This window comes from Leguminivora glycinivorella, chromosome Z (genome assembly GCF_023078275.1).
Source record: "Leguminivora glycinivorella isolate SPB_JAAS2020 chromosome Z, LegGlyc_1.1, whole genome shotgun sequence".
Classification (NCBI taxonomy): Eukaryota; Metazoa; Arthropoda; class Insecta; order Lepidoptera; family Tortricidae; genus Leguminivora; species Leguminivora glycinivorella.
Window position 1 is genome coordinate 35,958,984 of NC_062998.1, and position 19,085 is coordinate 35,978,068.

General features: G+C 39.4%; 1 protein-coding gene across 1 annotated transcript in view; it reads left to right on the forward strand.

The window, feature by feature from the left end:
* The window catches only part of LOC125240961 (epithelial discoidin domain-containing receptor 1-like), a 242,218-nt gene that overhangs the window by 85,984 nt on the left and 137,149 nt on the right, over positions 1-19,085 (forward strand). Inside the window, 1 exon segment of the mRNA XM_048149184.1 lies at positions 17,672-17,940. Coding sequence (XP_048005141.1) covers positions 17,676-17,940 — 265 coding nt within the window. The 5' untranslated portion in view covers positions 17,672-17,675.

The following is a 19,085-nucleotide window of genomic DNA, read 5'->3' on the forward strand; positions in this document are numbered from 1 at the left end:
GGACCCGGGGGACGCATTGATCAGAAAGAATACAGCCACCTGCCATTTAATAAATATATTTTCTTTTCATCCACGTGTATAACAGATATACCTACTTTATATTCTTAAGTAGAATAAGTACTTTTCTGCTGCCGGCCTTTTCTTTATGAGGGTCGTGCACAGATATTTAAAAACCTACCTTATACAATACACGGTGAAATTTCACATGTCTATAACCCGAAAACGCATTGTAGCATACACGCAGGGCACACTGCTGACCCCTTTAGTTAAAAAGGGAAAACGCTAGAGACCATCTGAAATTACGCCGCTGAATTGGCAGGAACAACTAGTACTTACTTACATAATTGAATTCGTAACTAATTTCTTATTTCCAGCTGGCGTATTATGCTTCCAATTTCATCACTTATCCACATGGATATGACGTGTGTCACTCTCACACTGACATACTTGCCAAATCAACGGATACTTTATCCACATACATAGATAAGTGATAAAATTGGATGCATGATACGCCGGCATTGTATATATTTCAATCAGTACAAAATCAATGTGAGGTGTATTGGTGTGTGAAATACTGACGGTTTATATACCGAATGTCATTCAGCTGCGAATACTAATATACTCGACAAGTACCTTCAATGAATTTCGTGATTAGGCTATTGTATCATCCTATCAGGCTAGACCCTTTGACTACTGCCTTTGCGGTTGGTAGATCTCACTCGCCTGATTAATCTCCTATTAGTGCTAAAGCGTATGTATGGACGTTGGAAATCAGAATGCACTTGTATGTGCATTACACAGATTATGCGCTGACTTGAGGCCATTATGTATGGTATCAGGGTTTTGACTTAACGATCTAAAGATAAGATAACTGACTATAATGATAAGAGCACTCAGAATAATGATCTTTTTAACAAAAAGCTCGAAAGGCTTTTGACGCGTAAGTGCATTATTGTCAATAGTAAATCTTTAGTATTACGGCAAACACATTTGACCCTTTGGTCACCCCTTGAACATTTGGTGCTCTGATTTATAATGCTCTTTTTATTTACAATGATGGCTGTTTTTTTATCTGCTTAACATTTCCTAGTTCAGCATGTCCTAAGCATAGCATTTTGGTCGATGCTGGCATTTTATTATTTCATGTTTTTTTTTTTAAATTATAAGTAAAAATTCTGGTCGGTCGCGCAAGTATCTTATACTATTAAACGAGCAATTCTTGTATATTTATTTATTTATTTATTTATTTATTTATTTATTTATTTATATATACCGACGATCTCGGAAACCGCTCTAACGATTTCGCTGAAATTTGTTTTGTGGGGGTTTTCGGGGGTGAAAAATCGATCTAGCGTAGCCTTAGATCCCGGAAAACGCGAATTTTCGAGTTTTCTTGAGTTTTTCTTTCGCATTTGTAAACGTAAAATATGGTCCTTAATTTCGCCGCGCGCGCATCGATTCCGCGTAGCTCAGTCGCACGAGGTCGGTCTAATGTACGCAGATAGATCGTAGGTGTCAGGGTTTCGAATCCCGGCCAGAAATTAAGTTTTTGTTTTTTGTCTTTTTTTTTGTTTTTGTATTTATAAGAGTTTTTTTTTTATCCAAAGACGTGATATATTAAAATAGAACCGAGCGAAGCTCGGTCGCCCAGATATTGATTGATTAACCAACACAGCCGTCATTTGATGGATCTCGCTATCTATCTTACACGTGCGCTGGAGCGGGCGCGCAATCGCGTGGTTGAGGTTATCTTTACACGTACGTTCATTCGCGCGCGCAACATGGCGGACATACGCTCGTGGACTAAAAAATTAGTGGTTGAATACTTGCTCTTTATAAATCGATACTATTAATAACAATAAACAATAATAGAGTGTGGCTAATGAAATATTGCCCCAACTTTTGGCGGGAAATTCAAAAAATACTAGGGCTGGTCACACTTGGTATAGTAGGAGCCCTAGATTTTTTGAATTTCCCGCCAAAAGTTGGGGCAATATTTCATTAGCCACACTCTAACGCGGTCTATCGCGCACGATTATCCTTTACACTCACGCTCTTTTCAATCTCAAAAACTATCAACAGTCAATCACGCGCGATAGAACGTGGACCTTAAAAAGTATCAACAGGCAATCGCGCGCGATTGCGCGCACAGGCTTAACGCTATCCTGTACGCTCCGGGAACGCGCGATAGAGCGACTGTGTAAAGGCGGCTATTAGTCTATCTAGTCAGTGATCAAGTATACTTAGATCAAAACATACAGATTGTACGTAAATAATTTAAATATATAAACTATTTCAGTCAAAGTCAAAACACAACAGGTATCTTATCCCTGAGGTGAACACGATCCTTCATAAAAATTAAAAATACACCTTACAATTAACTTATTATATTAAGTAAGTACGAGTATCTATAACCTACCTTACAGACTCCAATACCGCAATGGCGGCATCCCACGGAGCAACAGCCTATATTAACTAACTTTTTCTGTATACGCACTTTTTTACTAATTAGTTACATTTTGTAAATTGCAATCTGCACTCGTTATATTTCATATTAGACTGCACTGATAAATATAAACACCAAAATGAAATTCGTTAAGCAGTGCACGGCTAAAGGTAATGGGTATTAGCATCGGAGCGTTTACATTGAATGGGTAGTTGGCCAGTCTGCTCTCCGGAGATTACCATTGATTATCATACATAAAGCGGCCCATGCTGCTAAGGGGCTTAGTGCACCCGAAATGGGAGATTTTAAACTGTAGTTTTTAGGCTACCAAAGGATTTTTTTACTGATACGGATTTGGCCAGATTAATGTACTTTTATTGAATGTACAGATCTAATTGAACATTATTTGATTGAAAGTGGAAAATGGTACATTTAAGGCGTAAAAATATTCTTATAACATAATTTTTAAGAAAAAAAAACCGTCGCCTTTCGGGTTCTGGTGAAAATGTGTAAGTATTTTTTAAAACTGCTTTTAATGCTTTAATTATTAGATGGCAACACAAATGAATATACGTATAACGTTAAGGTTTGAGGAGTTTCCTCAATTCCTCATGAATCCGATTATATTATAAGAAATCGAAGCTTGACAAACTTTGACTTCAAAACTTATGCTTAACAAACATAACTAAATAAATGTCACTGTTCTGAACTTAAATGCATGCTTTTCTTACAAAAATACCAAAGTCACTATGAGTGTGCCGTTCAGGTTTGAGGAGTTTGGTTCTGGCCATCATCAGCAGTTCCACTGCACCAAATGTCACTGTTCTGGACGAAAGTGCATGCTGTTCTTATAAAAATATCAAAGTCACTATAAGCGTGCCGTTCAGATTTGAGGAGGTCGGTTCTGACCATCATCAGAAATTCCACTGCACCAAATGTCACTGTTCTGGACGAAAGTGCATGCTGTTCTTATAAAAATGGCAAAGTCACTATAAGCGTGCCGTTCAGATTTGAGGAGTTTGGTTCTGGCCATCATCAGCAGTTCCACTGCACCAAATGTCACTGTTCTGGACGAAAGTGCATGCTGTCCTTATAAAAATACCAAAGTCACTATAAGCGTGCCGTTCAGATTTGAGGAGTTCGGTTCTGACCATCATCAGAAATTCCACTGCACCAAATGTCACTGTTCTGGACGAAAGTGCATGCTGTTCGTATAAAAATACCAAAGTCACTATAAGCGTGCCGTTCAGATTTGAAGAGTTCCGTTCTGGCCATTATCAGCAGTTCCACTGCACCAAATGTCACTGTTCCGTACCTAAATGCATGCTGTTCCTTTAAAAACACAAAAATCACCATATGTATGCCTTTCAGATTTGAGGAGTTCCCTCGATTTCTCCAGGATCCCATCATCAGAACTGGGTTCTGAGAAAAATGGGACCAATCTGTATGCATATACATTCAATCAAAAAAAAATTTTCAAAATCGGTCCAGTAACGACGGAGATATCGAGGAACAAACATAAAAAAAAATAAAAAATAAAAAAAAAAAAAAACATACAGACGACTTGATAACCGTCCTTCTTGAGATATGAGGCGACGGTTAAAAAGTAAGATTGAGGCAGAATAATTACAGGTATAGTAGAATTTTTTTAAAATCAAGATTTCCACTTGAGAACGTATCTGCGATGAATAGCATTGTTCTCTTTTGTTAACCAGAAACCGCTAATTACCTGTGCGAAATAAATACCATAAACAACAAAAGGATTCTTATGAATAACAACAGTATTCCTTTAGTAATAAGGGTCAAAAATAAACACAAGTTACAATAATCAAAGCATCCTTTTAATTAAAATACACGGACACCTGGGTGACCACGGTTCTTAATTTCAAATGGTTGTACGTTGAGTGTATCATGTATGCTATCCCAATTTGAACCTTATTACTAAAAGAATACTGTTGTCTTTTATAAAACATCTTTAGGGTTAACAAAAGAGAACAATGTTATTCATCGCAGATAAGTTCTCATGTGGAAATCTTGATTTAAAAAAAATTCTACTATACCTGTTTAGGTATCAAATTTTCTCATAGCCAACTCCTTTCCTGACAATAGCAGACTTTGTCACAAAGGAACAAAATTACATATTTACGGAGTGAGCGTACACAAAGCGAAGAGTTCTATGATAGAATCACAAGCAAATTGGTATGAAATAGATAAGAAGTATCTGTATCGTATTCTTGTATTCAAAGCACATATTTCTGTAAAATCGTTTGTATGAATATATTTATATAAGTACCAATGTTGGATAGGTACATAAATAGCGTGACATCGCCGACCTCCGCGACCTCCGCCGTCGCTAGGTCTCACCCACACAACCGCACGCGCCGCCGCATCTGAACGTCACCATTTGCATTTTATTGCCAAAGTTTCTGGCCACAGAACGCCTATTTTTATGGTAAACTTATTCAAATGCACGGCGACGTCATAAATCCGGTGAAGGGGTATTCTAGCCAGGCCCCGTAGCCGAATGGCATTTCTCCGACGCCAAACGAAAACGAAACGTAATCTGGCTCTGTCGCGCCAATACGCAAGAGCGATAGGGATAGATATCTACTAGCGTTTCGTTTCGTGAGCGTTTGTGCCATTCGGCTACGCACCCAGGCCCCGTAGCCGAATGGCATTTCTCCGACGCCAAACGAAAGCGATACGCCGCTGGCTCTGTCGCGCCAATACGCAAGCGCGATAGAGATAGATATCTACTAGCGCTTCGTTTCGTGAGCGTTTCGTGAGCGATTGTGCCATTCGGCTAGCCACCCTGGAAGCGGGAAACTTTTCGAGTAGCGTATAACGGGATTCGATACCTTGGACAGCTTATTGTTTGTTTCGGCTGTTCTCATTTTAATTTGGATCTTTTGTTTTGATGATAAAGCGTATACGTAGGCACAATAGAGTAATCAACAAAGCAACCAGTCGTTCATCAGGAGCTCGACCGAGTCTCACGTCAAGGGGTAATAAAAGGAATAAAGCGCTGTCGATTTTTCTTAGTGAAGAAAATCAATTTCCTTCTGCTGGAAATTCATTTATCGACCACCTGCTCGCCGTGCTCGATCAAGCGAAGACCAATACAATAGAGCCAGCTGTAATATGTTACATGTTATGAACTTATAGGTATATTAATGCAATACAAAGTAATGACTTCCTACTACTATTTATTTCATGAGTTCATAATTAATGTCGCTTTAAATTATCCTTACCTACTCGTATACTCGTGCATACCTTGCCTATTCATATAAAATACCTTTGAGCACTTATTACATTCCACGTGTTTGGCGCGTCACTGTAATCGGCCCGCCTGCATAGATTGCGACATCTTTTACGTTAGTATGTATTCAAACATATTATGGACATATTAACTACTGGTTTACCTAATTTTCATAATTATCTTTTCATTCATATCAACAGCTACGGTAGCATATACTCGTAGTGCAAAATAATTCACCATTTACAGACGTTACGTGCTATTTCAGTTCAAAAATACTAAAATTTACTAAAATACTTAAGTTTGCATCAGTTGCACTTTTAAAAGACTCGTAAGGGTACGCGCACAAATACATATACATTTGTAGCAATTTGACGATCAATAATACAAATAGTGGTTTTACCATTGTACGTATGTTCGGGTACCACCTATCCCTCCGGGGCTCATTCGTCTACGCATTCAGCTCAATGAAGAATGATGCTTGCCCAGGAGATACAAAGTAATACTCTTGCAAAGAGTCCGCTTTTTAGGGTTCCGTAGTCAACTAGGAACCCTTATAGTTTCGCCATGTCTGTCTGTCCGTCCGTCCGTCCGTCCGTCCGTCCGTCCGTCCGTCCGTCCGTCCGTCCGTCCGTCCGCGGATAATCTCAGTAACCGTAAGCACTAGAAAGCTGAAATTTGGTACCAATATGTATATCATTAACGCCAACAAAGTGCAAAAATAAAAAATGGAAAAAAATGTTTTATTAGGGTACCCCCCCTACATGTAAAGTGGGGGCTGATATTTTTTTTCATTCCAACCCCAAAGTGTGATATATTGTTGGATAGGTATTTAAAAATGAATAAGGGTTTACTAAGATCGTTTTTTGATAATATTAATATTTTCGGAAATAATCGCTTCTAAAGGAAAAAAAAGTGCGTCCCCCCCTCTAACTTTTGAACCATATGTTTAAAAAATATGAAAAAAATCACAAAAGTAGAACTTTATAAAGACTTTCTAGGAAAATTGTTTTGAACTTGATAGGTTCAGTAGTTTTTGAGAAAAATACGAAAAACTACGGAACCCTACACTGAGCGTGGCCCGACACGCTCTTGTTTATATTTAACAATATTGTCTACGTACGTAAGTAGTCAGTTATTTGGTCCTGCCGTTTCGTCGTACTTTTATCACTTCATTTAACCCTGATTCTTATTAACCCCCCACGTGTTCTGTACCCCCGACGCAAAAACGACGGGGTGTTATAAGTTTGACGTGTCTGTATGTCTATCTGTGTGTGTGTCTGTCTGTGGCATCGTATTTATTCAGTTTTTTTTGTTTGAAAGCTGAGTTAGTCGGGAGTGTTCTTCGCCATGTTTCAAGAAAGTCGGTCCACTTTGTCGGGGGTTATTTCAAAATTTTAATGGATATTGTGGTTAGGTTAGGTATTTTAGTTACGTGTTTTGATTCTGAATATTTAATTTTAGTTATGTATTTAATTACTTATAAAGTAAAATGTTTAATATTTACTTAATTAATTCAAGTAGATTTGTTTATTAAGCATAACAATGTTATTATGTATAAGTTGGTTTAAGCGAGTTTTGAAAAGCTCCAGAAGAGGCTGTATAAAAGCACAATACCGTGAACCATCGATCCAGTAAGTTGAGATAATAACTCGCCCGGCGGAAACAAGTCCCGAGCAAGCTTTTGTGTCGTTACCGATCAGATTCCGTTTAAAAGATCAATGTTCGACTAACTTTAATTAAATTCATTTCGTTATTGAATAAAGTAAGTTTGAGCCCCTTGAACGTTTTGTAACGGAAGCACCGAGCAATAATAACTTTGACAGTTATAACCTCCACGTCGCTTAGTTTGACGCGAGTTCGCGGGAAACAAAACTTTGACATGGCATTTATAGTCCGCGGGTAAATCATTTATCACAGATGCATTAACTGCTTGTCTTGTTTGCGGTTGACAACTGGCATGCTATTAGAATGGGATGTTGACAGATGTTAAATTGTAGCATTTCTAAAAAGGAGCAAAACACAGCCTTAAACAAACAACGTTTGGGTTTGGAAAGCTCTTAAATAACACTGAAGTGATGAAACCATTGTACCATCGTAGTCTGAACGATGCCTCCAGTGTCAAAAACCTGGTTGGAAATTATTAGGTACTTACCTATCAAAAAAAAAAGGGTGTAAACCTAATACGGGCGAACCTCTTAACGGTGGTGAGTATAGGACATAAAAAATGGAATTGAGCCCTTATTCCTTTGAGCGCTCATCAAATTCGTGAAATAGCCATCGATAGATGGCGTTGACGCTCGGTACGCGAGCACCGGCAACGCAACGCGTGTTTCAACACAGGCAAGAATAATCTTGATAGTTTTGAATTTAATCGCTAGTAACAATTCTTTTGGTTTTACATGGGGACTTTTTTTAAAGTTTACAAGAGATAAGAATAGATTATGAAAACTTCCACCCATAAGGGCGTAAAAATGGGGTGCAAGTTTGTAGGGGGATGATTTGAAATTAGAGAATAAGAGAAAAGTGATTTCAGCAGCGTTTTTGGATACTCTTCTCCTAAGGGGGTAAAAAATGGAAAATCACCAACTATCATCATGATGGAGAAGGGGGAGGGGTGGGGTGGAAACATATTACTTTTTTTGTTTCTCTGTGCTACAGTCACCGTCATAAAGGAGAGATGATATTTCTATACCTAGTCGCTATAATCGTTGGATAATTTCGTATGACATTTCAAAGAGTATATGACAAGGTACAGAAATCATCACTTATTTATGCCGGTGACTGTACACTGTATGGATAGTAGTGGTAAACGGTAGTAAACAAAAATCATATTTTGGCGCTATTATTTTAGGGTTCCGTACCTCAAACAGGAAAAAGTAATTATTGGATCACTCGTGCCTCTGTCTGTCCGTCTGTCACAGCCAATTTTTTCTAAAACTACTGAACCGATTTACTGTAATTTTGCATACATATGTTGTTCCTTTGACCCAAAGACGAATATCATCATCTTCCTTGCGTTATCCCGGCATTTGTCACGGCTTATGGGATCCTGGGGTCCGCTATGTCAACGAATCCCAAGGTTTATATTAAATAGAGTAGAGATATTGTATTAAATAATTTTTAATCAAGTAAGTTAAGATTTTTAGGCCAGTGAGTAAGATTTCATTATTATTGTCAGCCAGTTTAAAATAGGCCAAAAATGTAATATGACGTGATTAATGAACGCCCCTTAACTATAGGGTAACCAGAACCACACTTCAGGACTTGAATTATCTCCTGACAGTCCTGACCTTGGACCTCATCTAGATCGATTCTGCTCGTCAGCCCAAATCTAATGAGCCCAAACATGTGGAGTTACGATGAGTAGAATAGCAGTTCTGTTGACTATCTCCTGACTCCATCACGACACGTTGGAACTCATTTAGATCGATGCTGCTCGTCAGCCCCAATCTAATGAGCCCAAACATGGTGGAGTTGGGATGAGTAGAATAGCAGTTCTGTTGACCATTTCCTGACTCCATCACGACACGTTGGAACTCATTTAGATCGATGCTGCTCGTCAGCCCAAATATGGTGGAGTTATGATGAGTAGAATAGCACTTCTGTTGACCATCTCCTGACTCCATCATGAGACCTGGAACCTCATCTAGATCGATTCTGCTCGTCAGCCCAAATCTAATGAGCCCAAACATGGTGGAGTTATGATGAGTAGAATAGCACTTCTGTTGACCATCTCCTGACTCCATCATGAGACCTGGAACCTCATCTAGATCGATTCTGCTCGTCAGCCCAAATCTAATGAGCCCAAACATGGTGGAGTTATGATGATTAGAATAGCAGTTCTGTTGATCATCTTCTGACTCCATCATGAGACCTTGAACCTTATCTAGATCGATTCTGCTCGTCAGCCCAAATCCAATGAGCCCAAACATGGTGGAGTTGGGATGAGTAGAATAGCAGGGGCCCGTTTCTCGAAAGGTACAAGCCTTGTATTACAAGTGTGTTTCCATGACAACCCATACGATTTGACAGTTCGCGCACTTGTAATACAAGGCTTGTACGTTTCGAGAAACGGGCCGCAGTTCTGTTGACCATCTCCTGACTCCATCATGAGACCTTGGACCTCATCTAGATCGATTCTGCTCGTCAACCCAAATCCAATGAGTCCAAACATGGTGGAGTTCCGATGAGTAGAATAGGAGTTCTGTTGACCATCTCCTGACTCCATCATGAGACCTTGGACCTCATCTAGATCGATTCTGCTCGTCAGCCCAAATCTAATGAGCCCAAACATGGTGGAGTTAGGATGAGTAGAATAGCAGTTCTGTTGACCATCTCCTGACTCCATCATGAGACCTTGGACCTCATCTAGATCGATTCTGCTCGTCAGCCCAAATCCAATGAGCCCAAACACGGCAGAGTTATGATGAGTAGAGTAGCAGTTCTGTTGACCATCTCCTGACTCCATCATGAGAACCAGAACCTCGTCCTGGTCCCGAAATATAGTAAAAATTCAAACTCTCATCAGGTTTCAAGCAAAAATTGAAATCCATATAATCATCTGAAATGCAAATCGATTTCTAAAATTGCATGTATAAAAATCAGGCGGACCGTATGCTTGTTTGCCACCGACAGGATCAAGATTTGTTTAGTCGCAGTATACAGCATTTCTCGGAACTATCTAGCTGCTTACGAAAGCAAGGAGTGCCGGACGATCGAACGCAGATCCGTTGTCTACGAGCGCTCGGCGCAGACTGAGCGGGCCCGTGTCAGCACAGTGTATTTTATTCGAATTTTAGGTGCTTTAATAAAATATCTATCGACAGAAAGGTTTGTACTATATGTATGATTTTTTTTTATTATGTCAACAAGAAGTTCTAGTTTAGGATATTTTTGTTTAAGAGTTACAATATACGCAGGAACCGCAGGAAAAATACATAATGTAAACCTCTTTTTATCGAAAAAATGGGGAAGACACGGAAGGTTATTTATCCTCCATTTCAAATAAATCTTAAAATTTCAAACGTCGATTACCTCGTATAGGATATAATAATTAGGATTGTGATCATTTATTACCCCAAATGACATTTTTAACAGCACAATCACGATTCGAAACGAGTTATCCCACATATTTAAAAATATTTTAAGCGGGTTACTCACGTATGTCGCGCTCTCGACATGTAAAGGCGGGGTGTCGCTACTCTTGAGAAAGGTTCTCGAAATTGAACCGAAACATGTCGAACGCTATATCGACTTAATACGTGAGTAACCCGCTTAAAATATTTTTAAATATTAAATATGTATGAGTCTCACGGGAGTTTTAGAGTTATCCCACTATGAAATTTGAAAACATCTTCCGAAAAAACTGTTTTTTTTGTAGTATAAAAAGACATATTTTAAAATATTATCCAATTATTACCTAGCTTAAGATGTGTTCTTTTAGGAACATTATGAGTTTTTTAATAATCATTTATGGTTGCTTTATAATTTTGAATGAAAAAGGTTACATTTTGCCAAAAACGCTCGTCTTTAGGAATAAGGCCTCTTAAAATTGAAATATTTTTTTTATCCATACAAAATAATTCGGCCCGCAACGTAATGCAAACACACTCGCGTTAACCGCTCGTTGACAGTTGTCATTGATTGTCATCGCAACCACGTTTACAGTACATTGCTGCTGGGAATTTTTTCAAAAATTCATTATGGGGTGAAAATCAAAAGTAACTCAAAAACACCTCTTAATTAATGATAACAATATTGAATTATATGCCTGGTTTCATTTATCGCCCTTATTAGGTTTACGTGCTGTAGAATTTTGGTTTCGTTGGTCTGATTCGGCGATTAGATTGTAATGAAAAAAATATAATATTTTTAAATAAAATTATAATTATAAATGAAGGTATGCATAGTGTAAGTATGAACATTGCTTTTACCGCATTATTCAACAATTTAAAACGAAAAATAAAACAAAGAGAGACCGGGGAACATTATCGATGTGGATCGGAACTTTGTAGGCTTTCAGTACTGGTCCGCCGGGAGTTTGGTAGGTAAATATATTCGAGCGCTGCCGTGCCGCTGCCTGCCCGGGGCCTGCGTCAGCCACCAGCCTTATTCCACTCACTATTACTGCATACCTTGCGTCATATTAAAATCAACAGTAGACTATATCAAACCTCATTTAATGAACTGCAGAATAAAAATAATGAAACAAAAATCTAATTTGTTTTATCACTACTATACAGAGTGGGGCCTGTAAACAAAGGCGAAGAATTGAACTGTAGGATATTCTCCTTATACTGATCAACATTTGTTCAGTGACTTTTAAAAATTATGATGTCTTTAAATTTTTAATTTTTCATACAAAATAAATATTAGCTTCAATGTACGCCATTATTGTTGTCATTGACGTTGTCTGTCACACTTTAGACTTAACAGAATTCGCAATACATTACCTCTTAGAAAAAACTTTCAAGGGTGATAAAAATCAAAATACAAGTTATTTTTAAAAGTCGCAGAACAAAATCTTGATCAGTATAAAGAGAATATCCTAGAGTTCAATTCTTCGCCTTTGTTACAGGCCCCACTCTGTATACGGTTTACAATAGTTTGGTTTGATTTTCACACTTGTCACCTAAATGTGGATTATAAATGTCTAATTTTGAGGTGACAACACTTTATTGAAGAACTACCGACCCATTTCACTTCTGAGCCATGTCTATAAGCTGTTTTCAAGAGTCATTACGAATCGTCTCGCACGCAGGCTTGATGACTTCCAGCCTCCCGAACAAGCCGGTTTCCGAAGAGGCTTTAGTACCGTAGACCACATCCACACGCTTCGTCAGGTTATACAGAAGACCGAAGAGTATAACCTGCCCCTCTGTTTAGCGTTTGTGGACTACGAGAAAGCCTTCGATTCGATCGAAACCTGGGCTGTACTACAGTCTCTCCAACGGTGCCAAGTAGACTACCGCTATATCGAAGTGCTGAAGTGCTTGTACGAGAGCGCCACTATGTCAGTCCGACTCCAAGACCAGAACTCGAAGCCCATTCCGTTGCAGCGAGGGGTCAGGCAAGGAGATGTCATATCTCCTAAGCTGTTTACCGCTGCACTGGAGGATGTCTTTAAGACTCTGGATTGGAGAAGGCTAGGTATCAACATAAACGGTGAGTACCTCACTAACCTTCGATTCGCGGACGATATAGTAGTCTTGGCTGAGACCATGGAGGACTTGAGTACGATGCTCGATGACCTCAATAGAGCCTCCATGCGAGTTGGTCTTAAGATGAACATGGATAAGACAAAAATCATCTCCAATGCCCATGTAGCACCAATTCCCGTTACAATTGGAGGCTTTACACTCGAAGTTGTAGACGATTATATATACCTAGGACAAGTTATCCAATTAGGTAGGTCCAACTTCGAGAAAGAGGTTAATCGTCGAATCCGACTAGGTTGGGCAGCGTTCGGGAAGCTACGATACGTCTTTTCGTCCAATATTCCGCAGTGTCTGAAGACGAAAGTGTTTGATCAGTGTGTGTTGCCAGTGATGACATACGGTACTGAAACGTGGTCGCTTACAATGGGCCTCATAAGAAAGCTCAAGGTCACCCAAAGGGCAATGGAGAGGGCTATGCTAGGAGTCTCTTTGCGAGATCGTATCAGAAATGAGACCATCCGCAACACAACCAAAGTAACCGATATAGCCCTCCGAATCGCTAAACTTAAGTGGCAGTGGGCGGGGCACATTGCACGTAGAACCGATGGCCGTTGGGGCGGAAAGGTTCTCGAGTGGCGACCGCGTACCGGAAGGCGAACCGCGGGTAGGCCCCTAACAAGGTGGACTGATGACCTGGTGAAGGTCGCAGGAGTCCGCTGGATGCGGGTGGCGCAGGACAGGTCATTGTGGCAATCTTTGGGGGAGGCCTATGTCCAGCAGTGGACGTCTTTCGGCTGATGTGATGATGATGATGATGATGAATTTTGATAGGTCTTAGGACCTATTCGACAACTTGCGATTATATTCACATTAACTGAGAATCAACACGAAACGTCCGATGTGAACGTCGAATAAAATTCCAGCGCTTTACGCGCCGTCTTTGTACTTTTAGATTGTTAAATATGTTAAGAAAATTCTTGCGTTAATTCTTCATACAAATGTAGTACTTTGACTATGTATCACTGCCGTAAAAGTAATTGTAAGTAAAACCTTTATTGTCTCCAAAACATAACAAACATTACGTATGTGTCCTACAGAAAGTAGTTAGCGTTAAAATATTATGTTACGTTATAAATGATGCGGATTGTTAACGTCAGCTATAGTCCTATCCAGCGGGAAGCACAAAACTTATTTATTTCTTTCATCTGCTTTTATATCCATATATTTACTTTCTATACAATTTCATGCAAACTGTGAAAAATACTTCTCTAACCGTAAAATTATCTAAAATATTTTTTTTGAAAACAGCTAAATTGTTTTAAAAAATATGCGTTGTTAGAGTATCAGTATCAAAAAAATCTGTAGGAGGAAGGGGGACCTGAACCTCTCGGCGTGCTTCCACTTCTATTTTCCTTATAAACGTAAAAGCTATATGCGTGCCAAGTTACGTGCTTTCTGGTGGATGTGACCATAACTTCATAATAAATCGAGTTAACGAGCCGCACTAAAATACTGAATAAACTCTAAATTCTGCACCAAAGACCAGTTAAGTAAATTATATTAGTTATGCCCGTAGTATTATAATATAAAAGTTTGAATAATGTAGCTCGCCATTCAGAATAGTTGAGAGGTCGTCACCGCGAAGGCCCGGCCCCTGTCAGCGTCCGGCGTGATCGGGGTAGCTACCTACCCAAGAAGTAATTGAGACATTTCACCCAAAACCTTCAAATACAATAAAACAGAAAAAAGCTTTTACACATACCAAGAACGAGGGGAAGATTATGATAGACATACTGGTGCCCGTTTTGGGTTTGACGGCCCTCTTTACAGCGAAAGTCCATTTAGCCAGTCAGAAAGCAATTTCAGGCCTATGATGAATGTTGTACTTTGACCTGTGGGACATTCATTTTCAGCTCCACGAAAAGGTTTCGATTATGAAATATTTCACCTGCCTACTTATATACCGGTGTATATTAAAATATACCTATATGATAAAGCAACATAATACACGTAACTCTCTTTTCGTTTACACTTATGCAAGATTCACTGCATAAAAATCCATGTATTAGATTTCATTTCACGCATCACTGAACTAAACTGAATCTCACATACTATCAAGAAACGTATAGATAACAAATAGGTCGAGATGAATTTTGAAGCAAAATTTTCTTTTATCTCGCTGAACCTATAAGAGAAACTTAGTGCACAAATTGAAAGTACAATTTAGTATTTAAATAACTATCAGGTGCCGTAGCCGAATGGCATTACTCCGACGCGAAACGAAAACGAAACGCAGCAAAAGGTAAGTCTGGCTCTGTCGCGCCAATACGCAAGAGCGATAGAGATAGATATCTACGAGCGTTTCGTTTCGTGAGCGCTTCGTGAGCGTGTGTGCGATTCGACTACGTACCCCGTTCACTTTGAAGCCAGTACGGGGTTAAAAAAACTGAACCAGCGCAGCGTACTTATACCTATGCATTTTATTTTGCACATCGGATAAGATCGAATTCTGTATCATATTATATTTTTATAATCAGGAATTTTTGAGCGAGAGCCGACGATTAAATTCGGCAGGTTTAATTTATTGATTGATGAAGTGCAAACATTGATATTTGCTACACATGATTTGAGGAGAAGCTTTGATATCTGACGGATGAAATCATCTACGTCAATAGTTATTTGTTATACAAGGGGGCAAAGTTGTATTTTAACGCCGAGTGTGGAATTGAAAAACGAGCAAGTGAAAGGATTCTATACTTGAACCACGAGCGAAGCGAGTGGTTCAAGTGTAGAATCCTGAAATTGCGAGTTTTTTAACACACGAGAAGTAAAATACATTTGCACCCGAGTGTAACACAAAACTTTTCCCCTCACTATAGCGAGGAAACTACAACGCAAAAAATGCGTTTATCACTGCTTTCAGTAGTTCCACAGGTGGTAATTCATCTTTATTACTAGATTCACCTACTTTTATCAATTTTAAAGCAGTTAATTTGACTTTATTCAAGGTTAAATTACTTTACCCACTAGTGGATAAAATGCGTTTTTACCCGCTGGTATTAAAGGACAAAACACGTGTTTCCGAGCTAGTGAGGGGAAAAAATAATTGAACAGCTTGGCCGCTACGATACACCTGGCCCCGTAGCCGAATGGCATTTCTACGACGCGAAACGAAAACGAAACGCCGTGAAAGGTAGTCTGGCTCTGTCGCGCTAATACGCAAGAGCGATAGAGATAGATATCTGCGAGCGTTTCGTTTCGTGAGCATTTGTGCATTCGGCTACGCACGCTGATGGCAAATTCAAGTGCGATCGAAATAGTCCGGCTCTGTCGCGCCACAACAGAGGAGCGATAGAGAGATCTAGCTACAATACGAAGCATAAAGCAATTGTGTTGTTGGCTGGCGTAGCCGAACGGCAATCTTCCACGCCAGACGTCGACAGAAATGCAGTCAGGCTCTATCGCGCCAATATGCAAGAGCGATAGAGATAGATAGCTAGAAACAGATATTATCGTGAGCGTTTGTGCATTTGGCTTGCTACCCTATACGGACCCCGCTTGCACTCGCCTTCTGGGGTCACGATTACGAGAGTACCTACACTATCACCGGAGCTCTTAATTCGTGGGGCTCAACCCTCGCCCTACCGTCTGCTTATGTAACCTGCCTGAGACTCTAATAAAACAAAGTGCAAAGTGCAGGTGAATTTTGCCCTCGTACTAGTGAAAAAATGATAGAACATTTTTTCCTCTGATTCCTACATCGCTCTGAATTTTAGTCCCTAGGAATCTCGCTGTTGTTGTGTGTAAGGTATGCGGACTATTTTTTAATTTCCCACCACAAACAATGCTGCCAGTTCACGTAGGGTAGGCTAAAATAATATTTGTATATCTCGTACTCAGAAAGTGGGCCATTGTTGTTCTAAACAATGTACAGATAATGGTACGTTTCTGATAAACAATTTTTGTTTTCTATTGTACTATCTACACAATTTCATGAAGATTATTTTTCTAGGAATATCTATAGTTTATTTTTCGTACCTATTCGAAACTAAAAGCAAAGTACGGTGGGTGCCATTTCATCCCTTGGTTAACGATCTACTTCCAGTATATATGAAATAAATTATATAATTACCTACTCGAAATATGTTCATATTGGCACATAGCTCGGCAAAATATTTTTCGTACCTTTACTACTCAAAATCAAAAGCTCTTTTGATTTTAAAAAGGAGACAAAAAATATCCCAGAAAGTTTGATACATTTTGTACTTCCCTTTGAGTTAAGATCGTACAACTTCCTTGAGGAATTGCTAGAAAAAGTATAAAAAATCTCTTTATTTGATAAAAAGGTAGTACAGACAACAAATCAAAAGTCTTAGTAAAAAAGCGGGTTTCTACAGAATAGTATTCAATCCATATCGTTTGTGTAATTTTTCCAACATTCTTTTAAATGTACTACCCAGTCAGTGTGCGTAACCGAATGCACAAACGCACACGAAACGCTCACGATAATATCTCTTTCGTAGCTATATTATCTCTATCGCTCTTGCATATAGGCGCGACAGAGCCAGACTACCTTTCTGCGGCGTTTCGATTTCGTTTCGCTTCGTAGAAATGCCATTCGGCTACGGGGCCAGGATAAGCTATTTACATTGCGATTAAAATCAGTTAACGATTCGGCTTTTACCCTTGGGCTTCGGCTCTTATCGCCCTCGGCTCATATCTTATAAACCCGAATCGTTAACTGATGTTGATCGTACTGTACAAGTGTACAGTAAAAGTGTGTCACTAAAACCACCTCTTTCGTTACAGGAGAATGTGGCGATTAGCGCCACTAGTGACGCGACTCCTGATCGTGTCACTGGTGGCGCTCGTGTTCGCGGACGGGGCCGACGGCACCTCTGTGGCGACGCTGACGCGGGGGCCCGCCCCCCGCCCCACGGCGCCGCTGCCCCGTAAGCAGCGCCCACGCAAGCGGCGCACCACCACCACTACTACCACCCTGGAGCCGGAGGAGGACGAGGATGACGTCACCACGCAGCCTACCACCACCACTGTTGATCCTAGGATGTTTGACCACAGTAAGTTCATTATACATACATGCATACAGTAGCGGAAAAAATCTATCATACATCATACCTACTGGTTGTATATCGAAAACAATAAGTCGAAAATTCTTAAAATTAGACTATTATATCAATTATACAACTATTGTATCATCATTACAAATATGTATATGAATAGTTATGAGTCTTTGGACCCACTGCACATGGCCCACACCACACACCAATCTTATATTTTACTAATACATACGAGTATCAACTAATATTGAATGTCTTATTATCAAGGATCGTTAACTGCGTGCGAAATCCATTGAAGTACTTACCCCCGACGAAAAAACGACGGGGTGTTATAAGTTTGACGTGTCTGTCTGTCTGTCTGTCCGTCTGTCTGTCTGTCTGTCTGTCTGTCTGTCTGTCTGTCTGTCTGTTTGTCTGTCTGTGTGTGTGTCTGTCTGTGGCATCGTAGCTCCCGAACGGAGGAACCGATTTCGATTTAGTTTTTTTTATTTGAAACCTGTGTTAATCGGGAGTGTTCTTAACCATGTTTCATGAAAATCGGCCCACTATGTCGCGGTCGGGGTTTTTTTCAAAATTTTAATTTTGTGGTTAGGTTATTACAAGAACAAATTTAAATTTCTTTATTTTAATATCACGTCAATACATATTAAAAAAAATTGTAGGCATCATCAGTGTAGTCATGATAATATTTAATAGGTGGCGCTAAAAATTTGAGTTACGATACTTAGTATGCAGATTGTAAATCCTATATAAATCATCCTTACTTTTACTTAGTTAATTTATAAAAACATTTATATAGAGGTAGATAAACTATGGCTAAGCTGCGGGCTTTGAACGATTGTACTCTTAGATACATATGACTCCGTTTCTAGGTACATATAGGATTAAAGATGAAAAGTAGAAAAATATAGCAGGTACAAATGGCTCAACAACTACTCGTCTTACTAACCCAATTTCTATATTCCTTGCACAAGTACCAAAGTATTTCTTAAAAAGTGATTAGGCTATTTAGCAATATATATGATGTAAGTACATCCGTTGTCCTTATTTGTTGTGTTTACTGTTACCTGCGAACCACAGGGAGGTTGTGTCATAAATCGTGGTATAATTAGGCGCTCGTTAACTCGTACGTATCTGCCTCATTA